The 20,293-nt window shown below is 36.3% G+C and overlaps 2 protein-coding genes across 7 annotated transcripts; one reads left to right on the forward strand and one right to left on the reverse strand.

Annotated features, from left to right (window-relative positions):
* Nucleotides 1-503: 503 nt before the first annotated feature.
* LOC110851668 (long-chain-fatty-acid--CoA ligase 1) lies at nt 504-20,142 on the reverse strand. Of its 6 annotated transcripts, none has more exons than XM_022099527.2 (20): nt 18,951-20,142; nt 12,430-12,468; nt 12,210-12,334; nt 7,572-7,695; nt 7,389-7,502; nt 7,176-7,325; nt 6,788-7,113; nt 6,633-6,713; nt 4,353-4,487; nt 4,145-4,282; nt 3,970-4,065; nt 3,835-3,897; nt 3,660-3,753; nt 3,475-3,596; nt 3,050-3,104; nt 2,894-2,982; nt 2,663-2,813; nt 2,569-2,591; nt 2,437-2,496; nt 504-2,343 (listed from the first exon to the last, which is right to left on the reverse strand). In XM_022099527.2, exons 2-20 carry the CDS (start codon nt 12,455-12,457, stop codon nt 2,266-2,268), a joined length of 2,052 nt encoding a protein of 683 aa, XP_021955219.1. In that variant the 5' UTR covers nt 12,458-12,468; nt 18,951-20,142; the 3' UTR covers nt 504-2,265. The 6 variants fall into 6 exon arrangements, with proteins under 6 accessions (XP_021955219.1, XP_035709797.1, XP_035709796.1 ...); XM_035853904.1 differs by lacking the exon at nt 18,951-20,142 and adding an exon at nt 16,496-16,709; XM_035853903.1 differs by lacking the exon at nt 18,951-20,142 and adding an exon at nt 15,030-15,192.
* Nucleotides 5,788-6,368, forward strand: LOC110851669. The gene is made up of 2 exons (XM_022099529.2): nt 5,788-6,170; nt 6,258-6,368. The coding sequence occupies exons 1-2, from the start codon at nt 5,878-5,880 to the stop codon at nt 6,259-6,261; spliced, it is 297 nt and encodes a 98-aa protein (XP_021955221.2). The 5' UTR covers nt 5,788-5,877; the 3' UTR covers nt 6,262-6,368.
* Nucleotides 20,143-20,293: the final 151 nt, after the last annotated feature.

Consider the following 20,293-nt stretch of genomic DNA (forward strand, 5'->3'; position numbering starts at 1 on the left):
AGATTAATAATTTCAAGCAACCTTAAAAATTGTATTTGTTGGACTTATGTTACGGACGATATGTTAGAAATTTAAATGTGCATGCTAATTTTTTTTCATGCATGTTTTCAGAATTGTGTTTTCTACCATACGTTGAATTCATCATAATCAATTCTTACCCAAACTTTCATGGTGCAATGTTGAAACGGAATTCGAAGTCTTGATGCAGTTTACAATTTTATTCTTACTTTTAGGGTAGAATTAACAGATCGTATGGATGACATTTTTGAAGTGGTTTATTCACAAGCTTTCAGGGTTCAACTGCCCCCTTCTTCAGGTGTAAAATTGTACAGGAGAAATTGTCGGAATAATTTTATGAAAACTTTATGAAATTTATTCTTACTATTTTGATTAGTAAAATGACATGAGAAAGCAAAGCAAATGCGTATGTCATGTATGTCATTTTTGATCATAATGATCTACCTAAAAATTATATGCAGTTCATGTTTCGTTTTCCAATGAAATTGTGTTTACATATTTATTTTTTAAATGCTTAATTTTTAACAGACATCTTTTTAAAATAATAAATCGTTTATTTTCCAGTACAGGAAATAATGGTATGTTTTATTATGATGATCATAATATGATCCCACACTAATAAGAACAACAGTATTTCCTTTTTCCTCAATAACAATAGGACTGACTGCTTTGTTTGCAAATTATAATATTTTCCATCCATCTTCCCTTGCGAATGATACTTTTTCTCCGATTTCTCTGCGGTTGCTTGTCATGATAATAAGGTTGTAAAGTGACTATATTTATATATCACCTAACTTATCTGTTATTCTAGGTATTACAAATTTGAGACAAAATTATTTACCTCTCCGACCCTGGGATCCTGGTGTACATTTATTTAGTAAATTCTAAATAGGAGCAAATTCCACACAGATTTAAACAATTCATTTCATTTCCTTCTTTCGATATAAAAAATTGTCTATGGTACATTTGCATGCACTAATTAATTAATTACATAACGCATATAGTTGTCAAACAAAAATTGAATCCATTACTTTATCATCAGTTCTGTCTTACATACTTAAAAACATTGTTAACAATTAAAGTAATTTTTAAGGGACGATTTTAGACCTTAAAATTATTACATGCTTATTTTCTACTCCTATTGACTGATCATAAGAATTGTTGAAATTTTGGATGACAACTTGTCGAGTTGATTATTAGATATTTATGTAATTATTGTGGGAGACAATTTATTATTTATCTGGTATGTATATACATACGTTATCTTGTAATATTGCTGAATTTTAAGTCTACAGGATTCTTCAGACTTGATAAAGTCGGATTGCACTTTCTTTTCATAGGTATACATACATAATTAACTTGATTTAATATCAAAAATCGGGTCAAAAGGATAATATTCCGCTATTTTCAGAAGAATTAACCACTATTATTTATCCTGACCTTGAGTACGTGATGATCCTTTTTACAAGTAATCAGTACCTTTTAACAAAAAAGTTATACATTACTTCCTACTTTCATTAAGTGGTGAAAATAAAATTACATATTTATTTGGCAATTCAAAAAAGGCCTGATACAATTATTTATTGAGTGAATGGTGGTTTGTGCACGGTAGATATTTATATTATTTACATATTGTGTGTGATACAAAATAGCTAGGAAATACTAAACTAAAATAGAAAATAGGTCTTGAATTAATTACATACTTATGTATTTGTTTGCGAGGGATTGTGTCAGAATTTTTATAATATGAATACTTGTGGTAAAGCTGCCAGGAAAATGACAACAAGTATTTTTACATCTTATCTTTTACAGTCAAAACTTGGGCAATAATAACAACGACTAATTTTATATGTTTTATCAAATATCACATCACGCAAGCATTCATCACAACTAGGACTACATTGTTTTTTTCTTCTTCTTCATATGGATCAATCGACTAATAAGAATTTACTAGAAGAGATTTCTGAATCATCACATTTGAACTGTAATTTTTTTCAAATTCTTAATTAATAACACCGTAATCGTAATTATTGTAGCTGTGCAGTTGTACAACTAACTGAGGAAAGTAGTGTTTTTGCAGCAGCACGATATCATCCAAGGCTATTTATGCATGCGCATATTACATGCTAAATATTTTTTTACGTTGTTCCGGACTTAATTAAATATGTAATTATGAGAGGAAGAAGTCAATTAATTATCTAATTACTTAATAAGGTTATGGATTGAGTATTAAAACTAATCAATTCATTAATTCAACTTTGAATACATATCGTCCAGTTGGGGTTTAAAGTAGGCTTTGAGTTGAGGCCGTTTCGCCTTCATGGTCTGAAATAAAATGTAAATATGGATTTATTTTCAAAATCATTTTTTATTTTATTAAATGCTGAGTGTTTCTAAACATAAAATTGAAGTTTGTACCGGTGTTAGGAGTCCATTTTGTACGGAGAATGGGTCGGGATGCAGGTAAATGTCTTTCACCTTAAGAATTCATAGTTAATTGAAGAGATTTTAAAAAGTTTTGAATATTTTTATTGTTTTAAATATATTTACCTGTTCAAAGGATTTCAAATGAGCTGAAAAAAATGAAAGTTTTATGAAAAACTATGCGAAATATGTTAAAGAAAAATATGCAAAAAACGCCAACCTTGCTTCCCAAGTCTTGTAATGTCTTCTAAAAGAAGTGCTTTCACTCTATCATCGGCACATAGTACAGACAAGGTTCCTGGTATTTCGTTCGCTGAAGCCCAAATTTTTACAGTTTCGACGTCAGGCACTACAATAGCTACGACACACGACTGAAACAAGACAAATACAAATGCATTACATGAAGTATGTGTCATTAGTCATTATGATTAATTAATTAATGTTTGCTCACCTTTAGAGATTCTCCGTATACGAAAACTTGAGCCACGTATTGACTTTGTGAATAAATATTTTCCAGCTTTTCTGGAGCAATGTATTCTCCTGAAATGTAATTAATTTTCATATTAAGTACTTTATAAAAAAGACAGTAGACAATTTGGAAACAAACCTTGGGACAGTTTGAAGATGTGCTTCTTTCGGTCGATGATTTTCAGGGTACCGTTCTAACAAGAAAAATGATATAAATTAATTATTAGTGTGAATAAACCTTTTTAAAGGTAGAAGTATGTATGTAGCTCGCCCTGTAATACTTTTAACATAATTTTGACTTTGAAAAATTGTATGATTATTTTTTCCGGCTATTTTGCGACTTCTGCATCGACTCCCCCCACCCATTGTTCGAAACAAATGGTGCTACTAACAAGTTATTCAATAATGTAGGGGTCCCAATTTACATAATTGTAATTAGCATCAACTGATGCTAAAAAAAATCGTTAACAGACAGACCGACGGACAAAAGGAAGTAAATAGCTCTCGAATGAGGGCGAGCTAATTATGTATTAGTTAATAATAGTTGTCAGAAGATGAGCTTACCGGGAGCCAGGTTCCGATATCTCCAGTGTGCAGCCAGCCATCCTTATCAATAACGGTTCTTGTCCGTTCGGGATCTTTATAATATCCTTTAAACACACTTGTGCCCTTGACGCAGACTTCGCCTGGAGGAGAAACAAAATTACATTCCTAAAATGCTTATTTTACTTCTTCAGTGTGAATCGTACCCTGTCCAGCAGAAGCGTAATATTCCATTTCAGGTACGTCGACCAATTTTATACAGCAGCAAGCCAGCGGGGGACCGACGTGCTCGGGGGACACCTAAGAAATTTAAAATTGACATAAATATTTTAGTTCGAGTGGGAATTCATCCCCAGCCTCCTAAAATTTTTGTCGACTTACGTCTCCTTGTATTGTTAGAGTACATGGAGCAACGCATTCAGTTTGGCCATATCCTTCCACGACCTGAAGCAATTAAAATAAAATAATTTTTAGTTAACTGTTTCTTCGGGTCAATTATTATTTAAATCTACTCACCACACAACCCATAGCACATCGCATGAATGTTAGAACCTGTCCACTCAAAGGGGCTGAACCAACCACGATAAGCCTCAGTCGACCACCCATTCCCTCCTGTAATTTCCCCAATCATAATTAATTAACTAACTGTTACCCATTGTCCCGAAATTTAACCTGTTAAATTAATCGTCACCTGAACTTTGCGGAAAATGAGGGTATCCCAAATGCTATTTTTCCTCATGATTCCTTTCTGCAACTCGGTCATCTTGCTGTTTATCGCCATTCGCAGCATGGCACGCTTCACGACGGACCCATTGACGTTACCCATAACCTGAAATTATTACGACCAAATTCATAAATTGACCTCATTCGCACTCCTCCTCCTCTTAATTGAGTCTGACCTTGTCGTGTATCCTATTGAGCAAACGGGGCACTGCGGGGGTCACCGTGGGCTTGAGGGCTTTCATGTCCTCCATCAAATTGCGGATATCGCCCGCATAAAAGCCCACGGCTCCGCCTTGCATGTACATCGCGACCTAATTGATGAAACAGATTCTCATGTCGATTTTGGGCCGAGAGTCTCCAACATTGGCACAGTACAATTGGTTATTTTTCACAAGCACAGTTATTGCCGTTGTTCCTGCCAACTCATCGCGACTGATCATTGATCTCACTCACTCACTCCGCTGTGAATTAATTCCACTACCACTCGTAAAAGTAAACAAATATTATTCTCTCCGCCCACACTCTGAACGTGAATAAATTAGTACAGTTAGTATTACTTAAAAGTTGGACATGGCACCTTCTTCAACCAATAAAGGGTCAGGGAAACCCCACTGTTTCAGGAACTTGAAGAAGAGAGTTAAAGTCAAAAGTAAAGCATTTGAGTTTGCAAAAAATAAAAATCGACATGAGTGTGAAATGTGTCATGAACGTTTTACGAGTTTATATGCTCTTGAAATTCATCGAAAAAGACACTTGAATATGAAGGAATTCGCTTGTGACAAGTGCAGCAAAACGTTTATCACAACGAGTGATCTGACAAGACATAAAGTGACCCATTCCGATGAGAGAAAGTTCGCGTGTGTAGTTTGTGGGGTAAAGCTTAAAAGGTTTGTCTCTCAATATTCATGTAATTTCGTATTATTGACTGTTTGATTAACCTAACCATTCTTTGAATAACTTTAGAAATTCTGATCTCCTTCGGCACATGAGGCTACAACATCCCGGATCCAGCCAGATTGAAAGTAATGTTTAGCTAATGTTTTTCCAATTTATAAATTACTACAATAATCGTTATCTATATTTATATTTATATTTATAGAAACAACGCTTAGGCCGAAATACGAAGATTTCGAAATAGAGACTACTGGTGGTGAATTGGTGGCAACGTGCATAACTTGCAAGTTCGTGGCGAGTAATCAAATGTCGATGCAAAAACATACAAGGAGAGGACACGTCGCCATTCCCACACACGTTTACGCAGAAGCTGATGGAGGCAAAATTGTTCCGAGAGCATTTAAACCTGAAGATTATTATGGTAAACAAACTTTATAAAATATATACGGTTCCATATATATTTACCTCGTTTTTATTGTTGGTTGCAGAGAGTAATGGCGGATTACACAAAATAATAATCAAAATTTGGATGAAGGACAACACGATCGGTCTGGGTATAAGTAAACGTATGGAGACGAGGTTATTGCCGCCCAGAAAAACAAGACTGACATGAACAGTGCCGGGCGTAACAACACCACCATGCTGAAGAAGGCTTGCTCGTCGAGGGTCCTTCTCCCAGAAGGATATGAGGTTATTTGTGAGGAAACAAGAGTCGTCCCCATCCACCCTTTTCAAGGAACTTTGTGTAGTTCGAACGGGAAATGGACAGTTCGCAACATTCTTCAGAAAGTGTGCGTGGACACCTTTATGCCCCCAGAAGCTCTCACGTATTTTGAAGAAAATGAACTCGCCATCATCATCAAAGCAGTGGAAGAGCTGAAGAACTCGTTGGTTATTGGGGACCGTGAACTAGTCTTCATAGACGAAGCAAATAAAGGCGATCGACCACTGGGGGACCCGATTCTGAGGGCAAAGATTGAAGAAGGGACTTCAAAAATTTGCAAATTGGAGGAAGACCTGCATCAGGCCTCGCTTCGTGAACAAAAGTTGCTCAAAGAGTTGGAGGATGAGAAAAAAGCTCACAATGAGACAAAAAAAAGGTAAGTCAACTCTCCTTCTTTTCAACTCCAAAATTAGTAATTTGTATTGTATTCGTTGTAATCGTTAAACTGTATATGAATAATTAGTTGACGGCGGTGAAAAGAGAACGAGCCTTGTTGCTGCGTGCAAATTCTGAAAAGAGGAATGAGAACCGTGTTCCCCTCTCAAACGCCACCAACTCACCGGTGAAGAGGAAGAAATGACATAATCTTTCTTGAAATTCTCATTTTTTTGTTGTGTTCAATCATTAGACATAAATAATTCAAGAAACCCTTGTTTGAGTGCCGTCGTAATATCGCCTTGCTTATATTCCTGCCTTTGAATCACGTATTTGTGCTTGGTACTCACTCTAACATTCTAACTCCCTATGCATGTAATGATGACCAACGCGAGCTGTTTCATGAAACCTGCACTTATTTACAAGCAAAGTCAACCAATCAATTGGAAAGCTTTTTCCGTACTTGACAACATCTCTCCAGCATGTGGGCCAAAGGCAAGAATGAGATCATAGTATCCTGTCGGCAAGGTCGGTGTTCTCCCATCTGAAGAAGAAAATAGTATAATTTTTTCCAGATTTCTACTAGTTTTTTTTCAAATTTATCTCTATTTTATGTACCTGTAGAAGGACGGCGGACACGTCCGCCACAATATTTTCATGACTTAGCATCACCCCCTTCGGATTTCCAGTGGTGCCCGAAGTGTAGCAAATCGTGGAAATGTCATCCGGTCGAGGTGGCTTTTCTCGATGACTGTGGCTATACGTACTACCCAGTTTTTCCACTTCTTCAAATCGCAACAGTTCGATCGCCTGCTTTTTGGCACGTGCAATCGTTTCCGGTTTGAGTGGTTTGATGTGAACCAGGCGAACGAGGCATTTCGGTGCTTTGTCAAGGAGCAGGTTAATTTTCGCGTCATCGTCACAAATCACGGTGGTCATTTCAGCTAAAGATATGGATTTGTGAAAATGTGTGCCAATAAATATGGATGATTTATGTATTTCTCACCCTGGTTGATGATGAAAGCACAAGCGTCCGCCCCCAAAGTGTCGTAGAGTGGGACGATAACCATGGAATAGCAGTAGAGCCCTTGCTCCGTCAAGATCCATTCGGGACAGTTTATACTGTAAATTCCCACGTAAGATCCTGGATGCAGACCTGGACGTGGTATTGAAAATAGTAAAGTTGCCCCCATTAAAATAGTCGCGAATTTCTTCTTACCCATGTGGACCAAACCACACCCAAAGTTCTTTGCTCGTAACAACGCCTCATTGTAATGGAGCCACTGATATGGTTTGTTTTTGGTTTCACGCCATCCCAAACATATCCCGTTATCTGCACAAATAATTTAGCATTTTAATTGGACAATTAAATAATTTGTGGAATTAATTGCAAAATACTTACTGGACTCCTTAGCACCTCTGCGGAAACAGTCGTACAACGTGCGGCAATCTTCGAACAAGTAGCGCAAGAAGGTTCCGTCCTTGGCGTCCTTGCCGAATCGGGACGTACGGATCATTTCCGTTCCCTAAAATTTCGAAAAAATATAAATATGCATAGTTTCCACTTTAAAATTGTAGTAAACATTCGCCTGACTATGACGATGTGCACAAAAATATGTATGTCATTCCTTGATTTCCACCGTCATAACTGTCACCCCAGAAAATTTATTTACCATGGATGAATACCCAGCCAGACAAGACCAAAGTCATCTTGAAATTGAAAGTGATTTAATGACGCGATCTGTCCTAATCAATTCTGCATTCTATTTTGGACCCGGTACAGCTTTCTTACAAAACACAACCTGAAACATTACTCATGCTCTCTCGACTCAAAAAAAATGCAATACGACTTTCTCTCCCAATTATTTCTGACAAAAATATTGTACAAAATTCCATCACCCCCAAACCCAGTAGGCCAACCCAGCCACACGTAAATATAAATTAGACATGATTACTCTCATTAATTATCAGTCATCCTCAAGTCCCGTCTTATGAAAGAAAGAGTCTTCTCAAATGTAGAAATTGGCACAGATTTTTTTTCGCGAAATTGTACCGCATCCCACATCGCACAATATATATTCGCATTATCTTAAACCTAACCTTCAACGACAACAAGTAAGTACATAGGCATGAATACCAAGCAGTGATTATTCGAGCCAGACGCTCACAAGTTTGGACTTCTGACAATGAATCAGAGATTCAGAGATGAGCAACAACAAGGAAAATCATGAAAGCAGCAGCTCCTCCACGAGGTATGGTATGCATGTTAGTTATTGTAGCCAGCCATGTTTCACTTAAGAACATGATGAGGCGAAACAAGACAACAATAAAATAAATGAAACTGACGAAGGCCAAATGAGTCGATGGACCAAAAATATATGGAACATCGTACATACATACCGTGCACATATAACTGAGTAAGATCATTACGTTTAAAAACTTTACTATCAATTTCTTTCACGGGATTCTCCACTTGCAAGTGAGTGAGCATATATAAGATCCCGTGCTCCGGAACTACATCTTCTTATCCCTGCTCCTCCTGCTTCTCGGCAGTCAGCAGATTACAAACTTTTTTAACTTTTTAGACCGAGCTGGGGTACATACTTGTATGTATCGGTGTGTGTGTATGTGTGCTTTCTAAATGTGGTCGACACGACATGCCAAAAAAATCACACCTACACAACTAAATGCGACGATTATGATGATGAGGACGATTTAAATTATTTTTTTGTCCAGTCTGTGAGCAGATAGTGTCGAAAAGGGTGTAAAATTGGGGATAAAAGTACCTAACTAAAAATAATAAGTCATGAAATAGAAGCATCTGTTTCGCATAAAATGCAAATGCAATTTGTGGTGAAAGATGTGCCATATAATGGTTTTCAAATATACACCTCTCTTTTTGACGGTGCTTACACAAGTGCTTACACATATTGCGAATATATCGCTTTCCCCGTTAATAAAAGCACGCTAAAAGTGTTACTAATAATGGGAAGGAGTTGGTCATAATCGTAAAAGTTGAGAGGATTTCTTAGCCTAAATATAGATAGAAAAGAAAGTCATGCGAAAATATGTAATAATGCACTCACTTTTATTATGTCAGACTGACACCCGAGATCCAAAGGGATCCGGATAGGCTCCGGGTGGAAAAAACACCCACCACACATTTTCGACGACGTGGTAAATTATTCACTTAATTAAACGAACACGGTTTCTGGTTGGAAATTCTTATGAGGTTGGAATTTGTTTTCGGGAAACTTTGTGAGAAAATTACTTAATCCATGTATTTCACTAAAATTCACCACGACATGATAACTTTCACTAAACTATTCTTTAAAATTAAGGTCTTTCTTCATCTCGTCACCTCATCTTAACTAATCAACCAATGTCAGGAAGGTCAAGCCACTATGTCTCGTCATTTACTTAATAAATTCGTAACCACAAAAAATATGTATCTCACTTCTAATTTTCACCACACCAATTTCATAACGGACCGATCCAATCAAATCCTAAATCTGAAGGACTCTTTACTTAATTGACTTCACAAATGAACACTGCTCACCAAACTAAACAAGATTCCTACAACTTCCACCAACTGCATAACTGAACTAACTAACTACTTAAAAACCCGACCCAGCATCTTTTCCCGTGCTTTTTCGACGTCGTCGTTCTCTCCAAGATATTAACTACTCTTTTCGCCGGATGATCTTCTTCTTTATCGTGTCGGGAATGCAAGCAGAAGACGACAAACAACATGTACATATGATCATCTCATTCTGAACAAGATTTAAAACGTATGTGTGTACCTCTCTCCATATGCAATTGGTTCATAAAATTGCTCACATTTCTTTTAAACACATTGACTCCACTTCCACCGCACCAGGTTTGTTGAGACTATATGCAAGTAGTCAATACTACATAAATGCAGACAAGAAGAGGTTCGTTGAATAAAATAAGATGGCAACAGAGAGGACGACGACGGGAATAAAAAGTATCCTGAATACCGGAAAGTGCCAAAGGATACGGTGCCAAGATGAGCTTTACTTTACGACGACGGGTACATTCGTATGCGTGCAGCAGAGAAATTGGAGCATTTCGTGTTATATTCATTCGGCAGAATGGCGATTCGATCTTGTTTCACACATCAACAACGGGAAAGATCGAGTTACATAGGAAAAGAGAGGAAAATCCATTTGGATAAGTTTAAGTTTGTATTATTTTGCACTGCCAAAGTTCTTTTAGTGTCACACTTTTCCAGAAAATTGAGCAAATCTACGACGATCATTGATGAAAAGTGAGAAATGCTTGGAAAACAACAAACACACAATATTTTATTGTAAGTGGTTCTCATTCCTGGTGGCTTTAATTGCGGTACCTTGACCTTATTATTTTCCGTCTGGGGTAATAATATTCGAGATTGAAATGCAATGAAGTATCTATTCGTTTAGAAACCTCCTCGTGACTTTCATTAACTTTCTTTCATGCGAATGAACATGAATCTGCAGATGAAACGGACTCATTTTCCGACCGGGAGTGAGATGTAGATGTACATGCTTAAAGTCAAATCTACCATGGATGCCTGCAAGTGAACGACCAGACCCCCAATTTCTTGTCATTTAAGCGTTTAATTTCGGATTTATGACAAAACAGTTGGTGTCTAGTTGGACTTACACAAAATGTCATCCATGTACATGTATCTGATTTAATCCTATTAAGCAAATGCCTCCGAATACCTCCAAACTAGACGACATCCGTCTCCGTCAACTGTTTATTTAACTCCTCCCCCGCACTTTTCTCGTCCGGGTGGTGGTCGAAAACGACGTACACGTTGTCGAACAACTTGTATGAACGAGTCACATTTTGACAACGGATTTGTTACCTCCTCGCCAGCAAAGTACTTTCACCGGGAGAGGATATAAATAGTCTACGTCATCGGGAAAGATGGAGTGCACTCTACAAAATTATGATAACCTTTGACTTAATCGAATCCATTAATAACTTTTCATGTGACCTATCTATCTAGTAATAAAAGAGTGGAAGAAACTTCCCAACTACATAAATATGACATCAACAACCGAGTGTGACGCCATACTCGGAGATGATCATCTCCGAAGAAATGGCTCCTACGTACGCAACGAAACGTCGCTGACAAGATATTTCGTCGACTTATGAAACTTGATAAGATCCAGAGTGGGTGTTGAACAGAATGCTATGTGCTCTTTCACAAATTTTTAGAATATGTACTTCCTGCCCTTGCGAAACACTTAATATACTAAACTCTATTAGTCCACATTTCTCTCTAAAAACAGAGTGAATTTTGCTCATCCCACAGGAAATTAGATTAACAAGCACTCGCGAAATGAAACGGTTTAAAATAGACCTAGAAAAGTAAAGTAAAGTATGTTGAACAATCGTCAATAAACCTGAAGCAATCTCCTCCTCGTGGAAGCAAACATCAAAACAGTTTCTGTGATCCCCGTGTCAAAAACTGAAGACGAGATTGAAACACAACACACCTGGAATCTCTCAGTTTTGTTTTTTTGACGGGTCTCGTCATATATCTCTGGGATCTCATCTCGTCGTCATTCATAACACATTTTAAAAAACAATATGTGTTGGAATTCGTGTCCATTAGCTGAAAGGAAATTCTACCAGATCAACCAACCGTACAAACAAAATAGCATGGCTTAACTATATATGTACATAAGCTTACTCAGAAGCAGAACAAAGTGTACAATGTACATATGTATGAAAAATCTGCTAGAGGAGGAAGGAAGGAAAATGATTGCACAAATCCCTAGAACAAGATTTGTTCTTTACTTTTGGCTTAGAACTATGTACATGCATTTTGCGAAACAAAATCTGTTCGCCTCGGGAGCCCGTAAAGTGATCACTTTCGCCACCTATAGCTTCAAAATGGTGTCATTTGCGTCGTGAGGGTTTCTTCGGTAAGAAAAAAAGTCGGGAAAGAACTATGTACAACCTGCTTTTACTAAATGTGATTGATCTCTGAGATTTTGATTTTATTGGGACAATTTTTCACCTCATATTCCAGGAATGCTTGTTCATCCAAAGGGAACATTGGTGGTGATCCCTTCTGTCGTGTTGCGGCGTAGTACGTCCCCAACGCTACGGCCCCCGCCATCATGGCGGCACCGGCTGCACCCCCTGATTTAAAGACAAGTTTACAGGTTTCAGACACATTTTGCTTATATAGAAATAGTTGCATAAAAGTGTAATCATTATTATGGTGTCAATCTTACCTGGAAACCATTCTAGAGCGTCCTCCATTTTGTGCTTGACTGAAACAGAGAGAGAAAAGAGAAAGCAATTTAGTGTCGTAATAAGTAAGTACAGAATAAATCTCACGAAATGCCAAGCACAACCACGCGTAAACTGTCCAACTTTATTAGTCGTGAGACAAGGGATGTTTCACTGCTTTGCTTGTATTGTATACATAATCACAAAATGAGGAATGGGGAATGAATAAAAGAAGAAAAGGTCAGATTTCGGGTGAATAATTCAGACAGAGTCACTCAGGGATAAGTCAATTACGTAGAAGGTTTCCTAAATCTTGGAAATTATTAAGAATAAATTGTATCCAATTTTTTAAGGAAAAAAGTACACGGAAAATGGTGGTATAATTGTTGAGAGGCGTGAACCCTTTCTAGTGCATATTTAATTGGTACAATGTTTAACTGGAGGGTAGTTTAACTGGAGGGTAGGTATTATTGCTATCTGTATAGCACAACTTGGGCACAAGAAATTCACACAAAACCATTACCGGCTGAAATTTATAGCAAAACACAAAAATCGCTGTAAAAAATTGTTTTACTTTGCAGTTTACACACAAGACAAGGTTTTGGAGAATTTATTTGTACAGTTACAAAATTATATTACTTAACTAAATATGTATGTAAACGCACGTGAAAATCCAAATAAATAAAAAATTTAAGAAATCAATATTTCTGTTATACTTTAACATTAAAATCCACTTTTATGAAATTTTATGTAACAAAATGAAATTTACAGATAACTTTGCTTGCAGGCTATGTGATATTGGTTTGAACTATTTGGTTTTTAGAATCGTGTAGTTTTCCTATAAAAAAGTTGTAAAAATCATTTCATAATTTTGTAAACATCAAGTTTTGTACTCTGTTATATACGTTCACACATGTCTACTTTATTTTTCCTCTACATGTTCATTGGCAATGAATCATTCCTACTTATTAAGTATAATGACTTTATCAAGCAATCAATGTAACTCAAAAACAAATCACGCAAAAAACACAAGTATAACAATTGCTAAACAGTACTTTGAACAGACACGTCGATCAAGGTTATCATTTCGGTTCCCAAGACATGGCGTGAGCCCATTATCACAGTCATTAGTTGAACTTGTCTGTGAATGATAATAATAATAAAAAATATTGTGATGCCAAAACTGCATTTCATTCATAAAACCTTGCGTGCAGTCTAATAATATAATTTTTAAATGGCTAAATGATAATGGTTCTTGGGCATGATTTTCTGTCCATCTCGTCTTTCTACTTCGTCCGTATAGTAACCGGAAATGCAGCTGTACTGGATCGTTACCCAGAAATTGGTCACCAACGAGATGAAATTATGCGATACAATTTTAAAATTCGTCTGCAATTGAATATTTCGAATTTTCTCTCCAAAAAATCCTCTCTTCTCCACTCTAACAAGTGTTTTCTGCATTGTCCCAAACCGTAACTATCATCATGTCAAACAACGCTACGACCGAGACTGATCTCACCCCCAGACGGCAAACCGAGGCTGAGATGGCGACCGCCTTCTATTCCGCGTATGAAACCGTTTTAGCCGAATACATGAGAAATTCAGTGGCCCTACTGCAACAACAACCAATACCCGCACCACCACCACCACCAGCACCGGAAGAAGAACAACAACGCCATGAAAATGATGACATTGACGATGACGCTGCGTCAACGTGTACCACAATTCCGTACCACCTTTCCCTCAATGAGGACAGTTTACCCGAAGATCTGGAAGGAGAGACGTCCTGTTCCTATTACGCGACGGATGATGATAACGACAATGATGATGATGATCTTGAAGGTCAGTAAATACTTAATTAATTAATCGTACCTGAATTATTTGCATGCAATTTCCACCACTCGAATCTACGAAATTGTCTTTTTCTCTTCTTACTACACAATGACCACAATTGCACTTTGTCACTCGAATAAATGAGCAAGGTCTTTCTTAACTAAATAGTAACCACCTTGATTATGTATGTACTATCAATCAGACAACCTTCAAGTTCCAACCTACATTATTATCGGGAAAAAATCTACTTTAGACTAATGGGCGTTTTGTAACAAATTTGTAATACGTATGTAAGTAAGTAGCTCAGTTAAGTATGTAGTTTGTTTCTGTTCGATCACGGAAAATTGGTAAAACTAGCCACGTGCATTAATCGCTTATTTTACACAGGTTTGAAAATGATGATGATTTTTATTCATACGTATCTCTCAAATTCAGTTCAGAATTTATGAAAAAGTCCAATTATTATATTTTCTGCCACATTTTACTGTATAAAAAATTCCAGAAGAATACATTAGCCATAAAATATGTGCACATCCAGATGAGACATTTCAGCCAGAATTTGCTACCTCTTTATTGACCTTATTAAAATTATGGCTTGATTTTAACAATCACAAACCTCGCACAGCACTAAAATATTTATTAAGCCACCAGTATTTCCGATTCCCTTGAGTATTTATTATGCAAGAAAATCACTTTCCCTATGGCCCAATACCTATGCAATTAATCACGTGGAATAAAATATCTACAATAAACTTTTGAACTTACTTACGTTACTCAATTATCTAAGTCCAGCTTTACCACCAAAGTGTCACAACCCGAGACTTGGAATAATAATCTCTGGAAATCTGATCTCTTACAAAATTTCCCATCATCTCGTATCTCAAATGTTGTGCTACCACGAAATGACGAATAGCTTAGAAACCGGTATGCTGATCGCACGAGCAAGTAGTAGCACCACGTGAGACAAAAAAGTAAAGAATGGTGTCGATTGCATGGTCGGTAGTAGCAAGTACACATGCTTACGTACGTATATCCCTACGTAGAAATTTGCACATGTAAAAAACATACTTTGCTCTCTTTTTGCACTTTTTGGCAAGATACAATGCACCCGAATGGTCTCCACCAATCCTGTGCGTTTCGTGAGTGCAGAAACCATCATGCCATCTTATTCTTCTTCTCATTCTTTGTTACAGATCAGATACTACTTGGAAGTGCATTTCAGTTTCAGTTTTACATCGTACTAAACTAGCGTAGGGTTTCTGCTTCGCTTTAACGATTTGTTGCTTGCTAATAATGAATACTGATGATATAATGGGGAATGAGGGTGCGATTATTATTACGTACACGCCACGGGACAAGTGCGATGCGATTTTGCATTCTGGCAGCCAAATTTTGTCAAGGTTTGACTTCACAGAAATGCGTATTTACCTGTTTGTGCAATGTATAGTTTTTTGACTTGCGTCATAATAATGTCAAAGTGTGGTCGGTCTGGGTGGAGTGAAAGTTGGTTGGATGGATGTATGGAAATGGATGTATTTTGTATGCAAAACTGTACCCTTTCGGAAAAATGAGACGATTTATTTACTATGAATCAATCTTACACGTCTCTCAGAGAAATGGAACGTGTTGAATTGTTTATGAAGCTCAATCTCGTGTGGCGTTGTTTTTTTTCTGGTTTTGACTTTGACAGGTGGGGACAGGTTTGACTTAGATAGGTGACGTGTGTGCATAAATATGTTTTACATGGAGGATTTGGTGTAAAAACTCCAAGAATGTGATCCACTATGCAAATTTAATGCAATTGAATGGTCGTGTGGTCTTTTGGCACATGTTTGTAAAGAGAAATGGTGGAGAGATTCAATCAGTCATCGGGGTACATTTATAGATCACAATGGAAAAGTAGGTGAAATTGTGATTCGGTGAGGTTCGTAGAGTATCTTTGTGACATAAGAGAGCTTATAGAGTATTAGTTTGGTTTATATATGGAGTAGCATTTCCTGATTAATTTGCTTGATTAAAATGGATCATTTTGTAATGAATGTATTTAATTAATATTAATTTGTGCTAAAATTAATTTTATATTTCACCCAATTTTCACAGAAATTTGCAAATACTGATTTTATCTTTCATCTAATTCTTCTAGATATAAATTGTAGATAAGTGACATACATACATCATGGAAAAGTACATAGCTTCTCCATAAAAAAGAAACATGCATAAATTATGAATACTTACCTTAAATTTTTTCTTGAGTAGAATGTTGTTTTGATATAACAATTTGTATTCTTTGTGTATCAAATTTAAGTTTTATGTACTCATATTTTACGCAGTTTAACTCAAATCTAAAAGGTATAAACCTCTTTGTATCAAAATTCAGAATCAGAATATTAACGTATCAAGTTGAACATTTCCAATCAGTTTTTCCAATTTTCCGTAACGTTTACGTAGTAAATAGTTGAATTCTGCGAATACACATTTCCAAGTTTTCAAAATACCAAACAGGTTTTTAGATTGTTTTAACCAAAGTCACTTATCTGTTCGTCTTAAGATATAAAGTCTTCATGGAAGATGCCTGATTGCAACTGATGCAAATTACAGTCTTAACTGAAGAATGAGATAAGATAGCGTGGTGGACTTAATCGACTATGCCATGTACACAAATATTGCCCAAAAATTGATCTCTGCATTAAATATGGTAGCAACCACGGTTAATTATAAGCTTTCATAACGTCCAATTTCAGGAAGTATGCGTATGCTGCAACATAATAATTAAGCAATAAAAATGTGCGTGTAACATTTTGAAGATAACGCTTGATGATCAATTTTTAATCCTTTTTTGCAAGATCTTGGTTTGCATGTACATGAATTAAAACTGGTTTGGTCAGACGTAACGTGTCATAAGTAATGTTGCAAATAATTTGCCAGAGGAGGTTTTTTTTAACTTTTTTGCTGAATATTAAAGTGGATTATAAATTGCAAATATATAAGTGTACGTTTACACTGCTGTAAACTACTTTTAGGCCAGTCGATTAAAAAATTGCACATGTAGGTAAATCTGTACAACGAAGTAATTTGCAAAGTTAGCCTTGGTTTAGTTAAATTCATTACGGAGAAAAATGCTGTTTAAAAATAATGATTGGTGATTTTTAATTTGGCAACATTTTCTACTAAAACAAACTTTTTTAAGTTTTCCAATTTTAGTGGAATTCTGTATTTCAACTTATTGTTAATTCACAAATGCTAAATTCTCCCTTTAATTAATTCCCTTCTAGATAAAAGCTTTTAGCAAAAATTGTATCAAAAAACGTATCCATTTTTTCCTCTACATAAATCACGACTTTTGCTTTTCTCCTTTATAAACCCAGCCAGGCAGCGTTGACATCTTACATATTAATCTTTCCAAAAAGTCTGAAAGCAATAATAAGTAATAAGTTTTGCTATGATTTCGAATTTCTAGGATTTTTTTGTCATTAAAACTTTCTCCCAAAATACATAAAAAGTAATAAAGTTGAAGCGACGAACAAATTGAGTTGCTCGGTTGCTTGCTATCTTTCTTTTATGTCATTTCTTCGCCCATTTGATTATTATTGCTGCTTCCCTGTCAATTTATTGTCAATCTTTTATTACGCAACTGCTATGCTTTCTCCAAGCTCAATGGCAATCTATGTGTTGGAGAAACCTAGCTAATAATTCTGCAAAGGTGAAGCCCGGATATTTGTGCATCGAGTGGAAATATTGATTAAATAAATGAATGATTTTTCGTCAGATTCTGTCTTTTCCACCAAGACCAACCATCAATAAATAATTTAGTTATGTCCGCTACCCTCAAATTGACAATTTATTCAAAGAGTAAAAGGCACAAAAAGTTAGGCAAACTATCCACTTGATAATCATTTCTCCTTTTACTAGTTTACATGAATATGCATTACACAACTTGGTGATTGGGAAATGTATATATTTACTTTCCTGGTAAATACATGGTTCGAGTTTGCTCAATTATAGATCTTTCCCCAACAAGGAAAAGGATGGTGTATGCCATTCAGGTCGTCATTTTCATTGGTCAAGGTCTATTTTTCATGCATAAATCTTGTTTAAAAGTTCAATCTTATGTAACGAAAAGTTTTCAGATTTTAATTTCAGCCCTTTTTGATCGATACAGTCGTACTGCAAACTTGTGTCAAATGTCAAACAAAGTCACCTTTAGGTACACGCTATGGCACAATTTCTTCCCCAATTGATGAGGTACATGTGCACACACTCCTACAGAAAGTAATACCCGTGTAATATTCCGCCCTTTATTTCAACAACAAAATCGATCCCGGCAATTGTCCAGAGTCATTAATAATTCTCTAATTAATCGAAATAAAGCACGACACGGTTTATTTGCACGTATGGCCCACTCGTTTTTTTTCTGGTGGCGTTGTAGGCACAATTTCTAGCTTGAAGGGTATAAAATAATTGTGATATGTAAATCGATTAAGTGCCACCGGGTAGAAAAATCACCCTTAAATAAATCCATCAAATTAAATATAAACATCAGCTCCTTTATGCAGTTGGGTTTGGTGGTCATGCATTTCAGTGATTTATTTAATGCGGCGTGGAATTTGCGAAATTACATGTATGCATTTTTATTTAAAGCATCATCCCATAAATTCTGACAAGCTTTTACCTTAACTAAACCAATTCTTACCTTCTTCTCGTCTAAATATTGTACTTCAACTTCTCACACAGCAAGAGATTCACTCGACTGGATTATTATTGCACAAAGGAGTTTGCATAATACTACTATGAGCATAGTTAAATAATTGCATATGGATTAGTCTCACTTATTGCATATCGTGAAAAGTCTTGTAATTTTTATAAGTCTTTTTCCCCCACGCGTAAAATATTATTATCAATTAAGCCAATCCAATAACAACTTGCGCAATAATAATATGTAACAAGTGCACTTTAATTAAAGAACGGCACACATTTTTTGGAATTATTCTTGTTAAATTGTTAATTGCACATATTTGAATTATTTTTTCACTCAAAGTCTCCTCCGAAGTATTATTATTTTTATTGTTAGGAAGCAGCTCAGTAGATCGTGAGTTGTTACAGTTTAGTGGAGATTTTTAAACTGGAAGTCGCTAATTTATTAGACGAGTGTAAATGAGTTAAGTATCCTGATTCTCTATTTAAAACCGGAATATCTATCACACTCGAGGCAATGTAACAACAGAGGGTTCACTGTATGTGCATACATTCATGTTACATATCCAATCCACGACTCCTCAAATATTAACAGTTTACACTAGTTATGAGCAGTTTTGATCATTTCTTCTTCTGTAATGTGGTCGTTGAGGAGGAGATGAAAAAGGGTCTCTTCTCGTTTAAAGGAAATCCCTCCGAATGAGCTCAGTCCACGTATTTATTCGTCTGGATGTGAACTTGGAGTTGAAATAATATTTAGATTTATGTATCTATTTATCTAAATACACTCGTTTAATAGATGACTAGAGGAGAAGATTAGATTAGAAAAATGCAGTGGAAATCTACATCCACAGTATTTTCGTTATTTTATTACGAAGACATGTCACCACTCTGTCTGGTCTGTCGTCGATAAGATTTCATTCAACCCTTTTTCCTATCCTTGAGAAAGACTTTGACTGGACTTTCTATTGAGATGTCTTAAAAGGTGACCTCGTTATGCGGCGGCTGACTAGTCATCTTTGTTTGCGGATGTCAATGGACCAGCAGCGTATATGAATATTTTACTTGATGGATATCCAGCCTGGAACTGGATATGCATGCAGAAAAAATGTGAAAAACGGGTAGCCAGTTAGATATTATACTTATTACTTATGTACGTAAATGCGGGAGATTTTCTGCTACAGTCATGCACAGAAAGTATGTATAAGTCGACTGGAGACCAGAAATGCAACTCTCCCTTCTTCTTTACGTACCCGGTGTCGGTCCAGCCAGGGCAAAACTCTCCAGTAAAAGGTGTATATCAAAAAGAAGGCTCTGCTGCATGCGATGGAAACATCCGCA

Source organism: Folsomia candida, unplaced genomic scaffold (genome assembly GCF_002217175.1).
Source record: "Folsomia candida strain VU population unplaced genomic scaffold, ASM221717v1 Fcan01_Sc007, whole genome shotgun sequence".
NCBI classification, from domain to species: Eukaryota; Metazoa; Arthropoda; class Collembola; order Entomobryomorpha; family Isotomidae; genus Folsomia; species Folsomia candida.